Consider the following 13,225-nt stretch of genomic DNA (forward strand, 5'->3'; position numbering starts at 1 on the left):
GCCTGCAACTGCTGAACAGCCAGAGGGGATCCTCAAAGTATCCCTGGGCAGGTCCTGGAATGTGCAGCTCAGTTCCTCCAGCACCATCAGCTACAGGTCTGATGCTGTTGTTTATATTCTGTTTCTTTACATCCCCCTGGAATAAGAGTCTAAACCCAGCCTTATCCTGCTTCTGGCAAGAGTTTATGCCAAGGTTATTTTTAAAGTATCCTGTAAGAAGCAGGACATGAGGTTAAACTATCAGGAGCTCCATTTCCCTTCCCTGAAGACCATATCTGCTGTAGCAACACTACTGTGGAATAATAATTCGGAAGTGGATTAGAGAGCAAACCAGAGGGCAACACCTTCAGCTTAACAAAGGAAGTATTTAAACTGTATCTGTGAACAGAAACAGCCAAACAGCTGAAACTGGTCAGTCTCCTCTGCCTACCCCGAGCCAAACTCCTTGGCTCACTCCCTTCTCAGTATTGTTCACTAGTAAGTTAGGAGCCACTGGTGGCATCCATGGAAGGACAATTCATTTCCCATTGAAGGGTTTGGGGGTGACTATTCAATCCATCTGGTTACACTACGGCTCAGAAAGCACTTTTGAGCTGGCTCAGTTGTTCCACTGCAGACAAGCAGAAGAACCCTGTTAGCAGAGCACACTCAAGCTGTGATTACTGCTTTTCCCTTTAATTGTCTTTACCTGGAAAGCCAGTGTAGGAACCACTTAGTTCTTTGAAATCCATCATGAAGGCAGAGACTGAAACCAGATTTGGGATACCTCCAGAAGAAAGGGACACTTGTATGGAGGCCACTGGAGGCCCAGTGCTCACTGTGACTGAGGGCAGCCATGAAGACTCAGGAGGAGCTCTGAATGCATTTTTGTATTCTGGATAACACACTGTATTCCAGATAACACATTTGCTTTCTGATAACACATTGTGGTGGGGGGAAAATTTTTCTTCCTAGCTGGGGAGAAGTCATCCACAAAAAGTTCTGATTGCTTCAAAGTCTTCTGCTCTTGTAAATTCCTCTTTCCACCCACCATTTGATATTTACTGATGTGTCTTCACTGATCTGGTTGTGCTCTGTAAGCAGAGCTCTGGTGGCAGGTGCTCACAAGACCAAATGATCCTGGTCTGATGCAATGATATGGTACTAGATCAAAATCATCAAGCTTTCCTCATGTTGGGAGCTACAATCACCTGGCCAACACAGCAGGGATTTTAAAGCCATACTAATAAGCAGATAATGGGAAAGTCACCAAAACACAGGATTTAAACGTACTTAAATGTGTATTTAAGTAGCTTGGGCTGCACAGTCGTTTGTCAACTGAAATCTCCTTGCTAAAGCTGCTCCTTTCCCCCCCCCCCCCAGTGTTCCTGTTACTGCTTCTTCCCAATTTACTAACACAGGGCTGGCAGCATCCTCCCAGTTAACTGAGTGATTATAAACAAACAAACAAACAGGAGTGTCTCAGCATACCTGGGAGCAGTTTAGTCTAACATTCACACCCCATTGCCTTCACCAGAAGTGTTCAGTCACATCCTGCCTTCCCCCTTTGGAAACAAGCTGTGATTTAGGGCTGTGCAGTGTTCCCAAGGTGGTTCCACAGTCCCAGCTCACCTGTTGGATGAATTGCACGATTCCTGGAGGCAGGGGGGGACAATGCCCTGGACAAGCTGAGCCCTGTACAGGAACAGTGGTACCCACATTCCCAGGGCTCCAGTGACAAAGGCCATGGCTGTCAGACCCAGTGAGGACCAGACAAAACTACAGCTGAAAGTCAAAAGAAAACAAGGGAGAGATATTAGAAAGAATGGGGTGGAGGGAAAAGGGAAAGCCTACCTGCAATACCCAGGATTTCAGGCAATAACAAAACAATTCATTCAGACATCTTATAATCAAAATCCACTCCCTTGAATATCTGAACTCTGATCAGGCTTTATTATGAAAGTCAACAATAAAGTCCTAATTAGAGCAAAGGCCATGACCTACTGATTTCTTGTTAAATCCTGGGCTCTTGCACATTCCCTTGCCAGCTTCTGCTAAAACAATTGCTGTGGATTTTTTGATAGCAGAAATACAACAATAGAGAGTGGGCGAGAATTTAATGGCTTAGTAGCTGAAGGAAAGTGTTCTATGTGCAAGTCTAAATGCCTCAGGATAGTTTTAAGTCATTTCTGTAACCAGCACAAATGAGAGTAACTTCTGGGTCCTCCAAACTGTGATGATGCAGTGGCTGAACCCCTCCTTAACTCTGAGTGGGTAAAAATAGACTGTCAGTCTGCACAGCGAGTTTTCAGACAAAGGAGAAGCATTTTTAAAAACTGCCCAAACCTTGTCTCCTTCCTGCCCTATTCTAGGAGAAAATTTAATTTTTGCTGGTCTCTTTCTAGTTAATAGTTTAGGAAAAAGTCCCCTTTAAGGTCAATAGGGAGGTATTGACCTTAAGGTTAAATAAAAGTGCTGCAAATGACCAGGTGACTACAGATTAGAGGATTTGCTAAGAACTGAGCCCAATTCCCCATCTTCTAAAGACAAAGGACTCTTGACTCTGTTTTTTTGGCAGTATGACTTTATGCTTTGGAAATCAATTGCTAAAGGAAAAGAAAATTAAAATCTATTTTTACAACATTGCTGCAACAGCTTTTTGGAAAGAAACTTTGGTGATAGCCCAGTTGTTGAAATGTTGGGTTCATTTTTGATTCAGGAAAATTCACTTTTTATTCACTTCAGACTATACTGACTACAAACACTGACCCAACAAACTGGATCTCTGGGGCACTTGCTGTTCTGGATGCAAACGGGATGGAAATCTAATTGTCAGTTAGAGAATGCTGGAGCCTCTGGAAGAAGAACCATAGAATCAGCCGGGTTGGAAAAGACCTCTGAGATCATCAAGTCCAACCCTTGATCCAGCCTCGCTGTGCTTCCCAGCCCATGGCACTGATGCCACATCCAGTCTCACCTTAAACACCTGCAGGGACGGTGACTCCACCCCCTCCCTGGGCAGCCCGTTCCAATGCCTGATTATCCTCTCTGTAAAGAACTTCTTCCTAATATCCAACCTAAACCTCCCCAGGCAGAGCTTAAGACGATGCATTCTTGTCTTACTGATGGTTGCCTGGGAGAAGAGACCAACTCCCACCTGGCTACAACGTCCTGTCAGGGAGTTGTAGAGAGTGAGTAGGTCTCCCTTGAGCCTCCTCTTCTCCAGGCTCAACAGCCCCAGCTCCCTCAGCCTCTCCTCATAGGACTTGAGTTCGAGTCCCTTCACCAGCCTCGCTGCCCTTCTGCGGACGAGCACCCCAAAGACAGAGCAGGTCCCAGAAAGCCGGTGTGCCGGGATCGGAGCATCCCGCGGGCGGGCAGCGCGGAGCCGGGGCTGGCGCAGCTGCACAGCGGCCCCTGCTGTTCCCAGCCCCGCTCCGGCTGCTCCTCCTGCCCCGCTCTCGCAGGCTCACCGCAGGGCAAAAAACCTGCTGCACTCCGCATTCACTTCGTGCTGCAGCTCAGCTGGTGTTTTCTTTAATTTTTGTGCGGCTAAAGGAAGAGGTGGTCTGCCAGCCACGCTCAGCTGCTCAAAACACGTGGGCAGTCACTTTATAAACCCTATTGGGGCACAACACTTTCACCTCGTGTATCAGAGGCACAGCAGCCTCTCAAAGACCACACAGAGACTGCCTGAGACATGCTGATCCCACCTTCCTCGGGCACTGAGAGTTACAGATAAATTTACACCTGCAAATAACGCACTTTAAGCAAACCAGCTCACGCCGAGGGCTAAAGCAAGAGGGAAGGGGAAACTTAGTAGAAAGTAGAGCTGGATTTCAATAGGAGCACAGTGCCATAACTTTGCCTCCTTCCCCCTCCTCCAAATGGGAGGATAGAAGATGCAAAGAAATCTGTGATTTCTTTTGTAGCGTTCCTGTAAAAGAGTGGAAGAAAGATTTTTATTAAGGGTGTTTCCATCACCTTGCAAACAGCACGAGACACAAAGGAGCGGGGCAGGATTTCACGGACATATTTCTTGAAATGGAATGGTCACTCAGTGTAGGGAACCTTTGTTGCTCAAACCACTCACTTACTTCTTGGCAAGGGATCCAACATCTTGACACCAAGTAGTCTTGGCAGTTCTGGGTACCCCTGGTGTCTCATCTGCTCCTCGCCTTGTGCTGGAGATGCTCAGTGCTCTGTGCCTCGCTGTCCTTCTCTGGATCCTGGGAGGGACCAGGAGAATCAGGAGGACCAGTGCTAGACCTCCCATGCAAGGAGTTACCTGTAGACACAAGGTTGGTTGGGTCAAGGATGCCTGTTTTTATACAGATATGGTTTAAGTCACATTTGTAAAGAAGAGGAGCGAAGTTGGTGATTTGTGGTGACTTTGGAGGAATGATGATAAATCCTCACTCCCCATCCTACAGGTGCATGATTGCTTCATCTGATTTTGAAGGAAAACATGTGAAGAAAGAAAACTGTACTGTGGTGCTCTGTATTGTGGCCAAGGTGACCACAGAAAACTGTCCAGAAAACTGTACTGTAGCCACAAACACAGTGATCCCTGATGCAGTCACCAGTGTTACCTGAACAACATCCCAGTGTTACTCCAGTCAACATTCTGCCCCATCCACCTGCATGTGCCAGTTAACTTTGTACACAAGGCAGGAGGATCTGACAAAGTGCTTCCAAAGCACTGGGTGCTCAGTATGGAGAGACATCATGATGACATGATCAGAACAGAAGAGTTATTTTCTTGAAACCTTCAAATAATAGTTATTCCCAACAGCACTGCAGGAAACCGGTGCTACCAGTATAATGATATTTTTACCTTCAGATTCCTCTGTTTGAGGAGGTCTCAGTGCAGTGAGAACCATTCCAAATGTCCTCAGGTAAGAGGAACATCAGCACCTGCCCTGGCTGCTGTACAGTTTCACCTCCACCTACCAGAACCAGGCAGGAATCTGCCCCTTGTCCTGCAGGAAGAGTTCTCTTAAACACCACATTCATGACCAGTCAGGCAGTAGGAAGTCCTTGCACTGCTCCCCTCTTTTAACACAGTAGGAAGTCCTTGCACTGCTCCCCTCTTTTAACACAATGGACATAAGGAATCCAAACCCCAGTGAGGATTCTGCTGTGTCAGTGAATGCAAGGGAGTGACTCACCCTGAATGCCCAGTGCCAGTCCCCTGTGCTCTTTGCCATGCCAGCTGCCAGCATGTAACCACAGCCACTGTGAGCAACAGAAAGGAAGAATCAGAAAGCACCAATGAACTCTGGAAGGCTGAAATGATGTGTCTTTATGAGAGCACAGAGAAGTGTTCTGCCATAGCTTTCAAAAGGGATGAAGAGAAACAATCCTCATGGTCTGTGCTAGTCTCCTTGCCAGACTTGAGACAGTGGCAATAATGTCCCAGATTCCCCCTTGGAGTCCATACTCTGTAGAATGACACTGCAAACCCAGATCAAACAGCCCATAAAGCAGTTTATTGTTCAGTCCTTTCTGTGCTAGCCATAGGAATTATATCCTGCAGGAATTTCTTTAGTTTTAATCTGCCTTCTGGGCCCAGCCTTGGCTGCCTGCTCTAGTACAGAGTATGTCTCTAAACTACTTAAAAGGCCCTTCTCCTCTTCTTGGCAGAGGGGGAATTTAACTAAAAGAGGAGAGGGAAGTACCAGTTCTTCATTGGGAGACATTTAATGGAGGGTTCTTGAAAAATTTGTCAAATAAACAAACATCTAAAAGCTTTTGTGTTCCAAACCCCAGAAATACATTACATACCCCCATGCACACATTTCTTTTAGAATTGATTCAATATTTTATTCAAAGCCAGAGTTTAGATTCTCCCTAAAAATGTTGGGGGAAAAAAAGCGAATTTTTCTTCAAGGTAAGTACAGAAATAAACCTAATCAGCTCCATGCAAACTTGCTAAGGAAGTGACAAATCCCCTTGCAAGAGCCAAGGCAGATATACATCAAAATATATCCAATTGAGGCTTGGGGTGTATTGAATTGCAGGTGTGGTCAGACAGAATTTCAAAAGGCCAGTCAATTACTAGCAAGAAAACCAACCTTCCCACTGGAATGAAGATATAGAAGATAGATAACACTGTGGTCCTTTTTCCTTCCTCAAACAGGTCTGCAATGATGGTGGGTGCTATGGTGGAGTAACTGGCTGTGCCAATGCCAACCAGTCCTCGTGAGAGAACAAATAACCTGTAATACTGCAGGGGAAAGACATGTTATAGTGCAAAAGAAACCATGCCAGAAAGAAAGCTTACTGTTAAAGAGGTACCTTTTAGTGGATCAAATTTAGCAGAGAAATCAGAGTTGGACTGCCTTTTCCCTCCACTCACACCTGCTCCCCTCCCACCTCACTGCTGGGCTTTCTCTTTCTGCACAGCACTGACTTCCCACAGTGACACCCAGAGGGAATTTCGGGGTAGGGTGGATAGAGCACATGCTTGCCTAACAAGCTGCCACACTGTAAGGTCACAAACAACAAATGTTCAGGACAAAAATGAGATCCCATCAACTGCAACAGTAATCTGTGGATTCTCCACTGCCTAGGCTGGTCTCCAGCTTCCCATAAAGCATTCCTGCATGGAGCACATTTAGTCCAGGCTTGGGGAATGAGTGCTCACTGATGCTTTTCCAAATGTGGTTAGAGAGGAACTCTATCAGCTCCTGCAAGGTGTAAGCAGATTATTTTCACAGTACCCTCTAAAAAAGCAACACACCGACTCAGTGATGAAGGAACTGCCCAAGGTGACACCAGACCAGAAGAGAATCCCAGCTCCAAGGATGATTTTCCTGTTGTAGCGGTCTCCAAGGTATCCAAAGATGGGGGCAGCCAGCATGTAACACAAGGTGAACACTGGAAATCCAAGAACCAGCAAAGACAATATTGCTCAGATTATTTTTATCATACATGCTGCTGCTCATCCCTCAGATAAACTCAGGTTATTTTTAGGGCAGAGGTTAAAGGCAGGCTAAGTTTGTAGCACTAGGAGGGAGATAGATATTTGAAAAAAAAAGATAAATGCAGGTTCAAAATACCCATGCAAAAATAAAATGTGCGTGAGTTACTCAGGTTCTGTATTTCTTGAGAAACCCTTCATCTTTGTGATTCACATGCTGTGGGATTTTTGAAGGACTCTACTCTGGCCTGACTTTGAGTTTTGCATCATAGCCAGCCTGCCCACAAGTGGAAGTGAGCAACACCACACACAAGGAGGAACTAGAGAACTGAGTAACTGGGCTGTGTTTTAGGAGCAGATCATGGGGAGGCAAGGAGAGAGAACTCCCTGAGCTGAAGAGGTTTCATTACCTGTCTGCAGCAGACCTGTTTTCCCATCGCTGAGCCCAAAGTATTTCTGTATATCCAACAGGATCCCTGCAACAGAGGCAGACACTGAATGGCAGCAGAGTACTCTGCTCATTCCTTGTAATTGCCAACCCAAAAACAGGGCTTGCAAGAACTGCAGCACCTTTAGCTTCTAGTTTAGACTGTAAACTATTATTCTCCCACAAGCACAGATGCACAGAGAATTAAAAATTCTTATCACTATAGATAAAATTAATGATCTTCCACTATATAGGTCTTATGAGAGTCACTGTTTCAACCACAACTGTTCTGTTTCTTTTGCACCAACCTAAAAAGTTTAGTGTTCAAAGTTGGACACAATGTAGAACAAAGCAGTGGTGAAGTTTGACACCTCATGGGTGTTGAGACAAAAAGGTCATTTTTGCCTCTACGTCCTGCCAAGGCTGCAGATCTGCATTTCACCTACCTTGCATTTCTGCTTTATATTACTGAAAAACAATTAGATAGCAGAAGACACTGCTTGGAATAAGCACACTTGTACTCCAATATTGAAAGCTATCATTTTAATAAGGCATTTCTTCTCACGCTGCTTTAGTTTTGTCAAAATAGATAAAATGATAACACTGTTAAGAGGAAGAAGCCATGACCACGTAAGAGAACAAGTTCTGGGTAACCCTCCTGCTGTGCTCACAGCAGCTGATCTGCAGCAGGACGGAGCTGGGTGAGGTCAGCAAGAGGCCCCTCTGCTCCCACAGTGTGTTTTCCATGTTGTGCCATAAAACTACACTGCTGCAGTCCTTAAAAGCATTTTGAGGCCAGTTATTGTAAAGCTAAATCCATGCTCCCCCTGTCCCTGTGGCTGCAGCATCAGCCCACTCACTGTTTACTGATGTGGCTTGAAGTCACATAGAGAAGTCACATAGAACAAGGTCCAGCCTAAAGGCAGCTCCAGAGGTTTTACAGCTGTTTCTCAAGGACTCTTGAACATATTTAGGGTTTTTCTAATGGTCTCAAAAGTAAGTCAGTGATTTCATTCAATTGTTTTGCATCATTAAAACAGGACAATCAATTGTATCTTTCCTCTCTGGCAGCCAGTGATCAGCACATAGAAAGACTGGATTACAGGAATTCAGGTTTGGACTCACAGAGTATTAAATCAGAGCTAACACAAGACTTGACATGAACCACAGCTCCATCTCAAACTGACTTTCACACTGAGCACCACTGAATTGCTATTCCTTCCACAGAACTGGAATAACTGACCTGAGCAGTTATTGGCAAATGACAAAGCATTGATTTGAACAGCTTGGAACAGGGTCACAGATCAGAGGGGAAAGGTCTGCATGATCACTGGTTTTAAAAACTGGAGACTCAATTCCAGCAGACAATTTAGTGGAAGAGCTTATTTTCTGTCTGAAGATTGATGTAAATTCTGTCAAAGCCTGTGAGCAAAACTGCCTGGAAACCACAGCTTCACAACTGCCACCAGCTTCTTTCTAATCAGATCCTCACACCTGCCCTGCTTCTCTTTCCTGTCAAACAACAGGCTCCTGCATGGACAGCCAAACTCAAAAGTACTGCTGGAAGAATTCTGCAGTGACATTGAATTCTAGGAGATGAACAGTCTGGTGCTGGGGTATAAACTGCAGTTTAGAGATGGCCCCCATGGCCCAGGAGGTCACAGAACTAACTAAAAAGTGGTTTAGTCATCTCATGTAATTAAAGGACATGTTTCAAAGGCCTGGCCTCTGCTCTTGAAGGTGCCTCGCTCACAAGAGCGTGCTGGGGAAATTTTAAGCTCCTGGCACATACAAAGACTAGTTCAAAGCCTGGAATGAGCCAAATGGCTGCTTGCACTTAACCCTTCCAAGTGCATCCCCTCCACACATCCCAGCTCTTGCCTGAAGATGTTTTCATCCACTCCTACCCACTTCCTTCCCTCTTACTGGTGTGGTTAAGAAGTACTCAAAATAAAAAGCTCAAACTCCTAAACCCCCTATCCTCTCCATTTTGAAAGATACTGACTGAGTGTCTTGAATTTCTGAACGGTCTAAGTAGTAAAATAATTACTTTGTGAACTGTCACTAGTTATTCATTCCAAATTTAACAACTTGTGTTTTTTCCAGGTTTTAAAATATTTCTGATTTCCAGACCACTCAGAAGTAACATATAGCAAGCTCACAACAAGTGTTTCCTACTGATTTCTAAGTCAGATCCCTGGCAGCATGATAAATCCTTAGGAGTGATGCTAAAGAGAAGAATTTACACAGACCACAGTTTACATTGTGAGAAAAAACCCACAGATTCCCCACCAGTTTACTAGAAGCAACTCTTTGTTGTTCACCACTAGGAAAAAAAAAAAGTTAAAAAATCACATTTTGGAGGAAGGAGATTATTTTTTAGACAAGTTGTATATTTGGTAGGGGATGCTTAGGGAAGTGGGTCTCTGTTCTCTTTACACAATCATGTTACTCCTCATTGCAGGAAGCACACGATTGCCAGCAGCTCACGAGGAAGTTAAGAAAGCCAAAAGTTAACAGAGTTATCTTTTATTGGCACAAAGATAATATAGTTTTTGAACGTTTAATGGAGGGAATGGCATCAGTATTCTCCAGATAAAGGAGTGCCATATGGGATCTACCAGATCCAAAGAAGGCCTGGTAAACTGCTCTACACAGTAAAGGGAAGTTCCTTAGTCAATCTTCTGTAGAGCCCAGACACAAAAATAGACTTTGCTAAAGTCTGTTTATAAGAGATTTAGATTGTAAAACATTATATGACCCTTATAAATAATCTACAAATCATTATTAACTAATACATTATTCCTAGGTGCTTCCAGATTTATAACTGGAAGTTTTATTAAGAGTATGATTGACAGGCTAAGGCAGATAAGTGAGGAAAAATTAAAAGACATAAAGCATATTATTACGTTAGAAACATTTGTAAAGTAGAGCTGTTGAGAACTTACATTTCTTTTTCCTTAGAGGAAGAAAAGAGGCTCTCACCTGGCACAATGAACCAATCCATGAAATTTATTAAATTCCCAAAGCACAGCACAGCAACTACCAGGCAATCCCTCACTGCGGGGCTGTTCCTTGGTGCAGGCACAGCTGGGCATCGTGTCCCACCTCCTGCAGCAGCTCCGTAGTTCTGTCCCTCCAGCAGTGCCTGGAGCTGCAATCCTGTGTCCTCATGTGCACAGGGGGGCTGCATGTTGCCCTCACCCAGCAGGGATGATGGAGTGTTTTCCCTGTGCACCAACCCACACGCCAGTTTTGTGTGGGGCTTTGAGGAACTTCAATCACTACGGTCATTTCCGGCCCTCGGAGCTCAAGTGAAATGTCTCTGCAGGCAGAAGAACTTATGAAGAAAGGAGCTGCAGTCCTGTGCTTTTGCAGAGGTGCTGAAGAGCAATGCCTTGAAGACAAGGCAAAGTAAATGTAAACAAAAGCCAAGTAACCTGTTGTGCACCTGAGCAATGAAAGTGCACAACTCTGCAGTGATCTCACAGGAACTGCACGTGCAGAAATAACTATAACCTTTTTTAAGTTCTCAGTGAGTTGACAGAGCTAAAAACAGTCTTTCTAGAGAAGAGAGAGAAAGAAATAAAGGGATGCTTGTTTGCTAGACCAGGTACCTGGGTTTTGACTTGAGCTCTCCTTTACCACACACTTGTGCAACTCTGGACAAGTCCTTTGCTTTCTCTGCACCTGATTCTCACCATCCACAACCCCTGGCCTCTAAAATAAATAGAGCTCTGGAGCCTTGGCCCTGCCACCTGACCAGTTATCACCCATGTGCTTTGCACTGGCCACATCTATCCCCAGAACAAAATCCTTCCCAGTAAGTTCCTGAATTTTTAGGTCAAATCAGCAGCAGGCTCATACTCCAGACTAAGTGCTGGGTTCTGTTTGGCGTTTTTAGGGGGGAATACAAAACAAAACCAACATCAACCTAGAATGCTCCAGTAAGCAGAGAAAGGGAGATGGAAACCAACACTTTTCCTCACCCCTGCTGGAACTGTGCACATTCCACAGTTCTGAATCGTGCAAAGGGATTTTTTTCCCCTTACTTCCCTCAAAAACAAGTCCAAAAAGTGAAGAACAGAGGGCACAGGAGGGTGTTCTTGTCCTTTTGGTGCATGTAGGTACCTTTATTTGTTGCCTTTCTTCTGGCCACTCACGTTTATTAAAGTGTTCAGTCACGTGTCTTTTGAGCCGTTTTGTGGATTACCAACTTGAGAAAGTAATTTATTTTTTGCACCCTATTAAAAAAGTTTAAAGTGAAAATTAACAGTAAACTCTAAGAGTTTAAGAGTGAGGCAGCTAATTGGAATGAGTACTGCTTATGGTTCATGACTCAGGCATGAAGACAAGACTCTGTGGTTGGGGCTTTTTTAAGAACCATGTATTTCACACTTTGGACTAAACTGAAAAGCAAAATAGCACTTGGTATTCTTGGCCATTTTGTAAATCCAGACCCCTTTGCTTCTGTGAGTTTAACAGTGCAGTATTTCATTCTATCTTCATTTTGTGAAGGTCTGGTTCTTCATGAACCAGAAGGCAACTTTAATTTAATCATGGGTAAGTCAATATTACTTTTATTTCAAGAGGAATTTTTTTTATTTTAACATCTTAGCTCTCAACCTTTTATGGGAGGATTTAGATGCAGATCATGGGCATCTTTCCCCACTCCTGCTCAAGGGAGCTCCATGTAAGTCAGCTTGTGTCTGAAAACATTTCAGTGTTCAGCTTGCTACTGGGAACCAATCTGTGCTCTGTGCAATACTATCACTACTACCTTTTTCTCTGCTATAGACCCTTCACTGAGTACATGGCATGTTATCCATGCATCCCACTGCAGCATTAAACCAATGAAGTCAAGAGTTGACTGTGCTTGGGAGCCATAAAGAATCATAGAATATGCCGAGTTGGAAGGGACCCCTCAGGATCAAGTCCAACCCTGCAGAGACCCCCCAACAATCCCACCCTGCCCCTGAGAGCGTTGTCCAAACACTTACAGAACTCTGTCAGGCTTGGTGCTGTGCCCACTGCCCTGAGGAGCCTGTTCCAGTGCCCGACCACCCCCTGAATAAAACACTTTTTGCTGATATCCAACCTAACCCCCCCGACTCAGCCCCCGCCGTTCCCTCGAGTCCTGTCCCCGCTCCCGAGAGTGAGGAGATCGGTCCCTGCCCCTCCGCTTCCCGTCGTGAGGGTGCCGAAGGATCATGATCCCTCACGAGGACGCTGCATCAGCACAGCTCTGTAGAGATTAAAAACTTTATCTCCACCCGCAGCCGTGGAGAAAAGGCAATCAGAAACACTTATTAAAACCTCCTGCTAAAGTGGCTTTGCCGAGTCCCCGCGGGCTGTGGCGGTGCCGAGGCGCTGCCCGGCGTTGCCGCTCGATGGCGCTCCAAGCCCGGCCTCTCCCGCCTCTCCATCCTTCGGCAGGAATATTTTCCATGCTTGATGCCCAGCCGCATCTCTGAGCCGGCAAGGAAGGGCCTCGCAGGGCGGCTCGTCAGGGTTTAACGCGTACTTTGCATATGTTAAATGCCTTTTGATCCCAACGGCCTCGGAGTTTCCCAGGCACATCCTACATCGCTCTCAACTGCTGACATTTACTGCTAGACATGATGTTTACAGACAGCCAAAAGCAGGTTTCTAACTGTAACTGCTGAGGCAAGAACTCAGTTCTGCTCTTTTGAAACACAATTTCCAAATTCTAAATTTTCCAAAGACGCAGTCAGATTAAACAGAAAATGTTCCTCACAAACACCAAACCACCAGTTCTAAACTCCTCTTTAACTTTTTCTTCCCTTTCTGCCCTTCATTAAAGTTTCAATCACTTCCACTTCATGATTTTTATTGCTGTGCTACCTGGCCGCTGGTACCAGTCCTCACATCCC

The 13,225-nt window shown here is 45.0% G+C and overlaps 1 protein-coding gene across 7 annotated transcripts in view; it reads right to left on the reverse strand.

The window, feature by feature from the left end:
• Positions 1 to 11,574, reverse strand: part of SPNS3 (SPNS lysolipid transporter 3, sphingosine-1-phosphate (putative)) — a 33,652-nt gene extending 22,078 nt beyond the window's left edge. For all 7 annotated transcript variants that reach the window (XR_007908017.1, XR_007908018.1, XM_051809317.1 and 4 more), the window contains exons 1-8: positions 11,463 to 11,574; positions 10,317 to 10,640; positions 7,315 to 7,380; positions 6,725 to 6,861; positions 6,057 to 6,208; positions 5,151 to 5,217; positions 4,077 to 4,267; positions 1,612 to 1,764 (exon numbers count right to left, since the gene is read on the reverse strand). Coding sequence is in view for 5 of the 7 variants with exons in the window: in XM_051809317.1 (XP_051665277.1) it covers positions 1,612 to 1,764; positions 4,077 to 4,267; positions 5,151 to 5,217; positions 6,057 to 6,208; positions 6,725 to 6,861; positions 7,315 to 7,380; positions 10,317 to 10,524 (974 nt within the window). In the remaining 2 variants the exon portion in view is untranslated. The remainder of the gene's footprint in view (positions 1 to 1,611; positions 1,765 to 4,076; positions 4,268 to 5,150; positions 5,218 to 6,056; positions 6,209 to 6,724; positions 6,862 to 7,314; positions 7,381 to 10,316; positions 10,641 to 11,462) is intronic.
• Between the last annotated feature and the right edge of the window lie 1,651 nt (positions 11,575 to 13,225).

This window comes from Manacus candei, unplaced genomic scaffold (assembly GCF_025592945.1).
Source record: "Manacus candei isolate 608988 ecotype Guabito, Panama unplaced genomic scaffold, ASM2559294v1 h1tg000076l, whole genome shotgun sequence".
NCBI lineage: Eukaryota > Metazoa > Chordata > Aves > Passeriformes > Pipridae > Manacus > Manacus candei.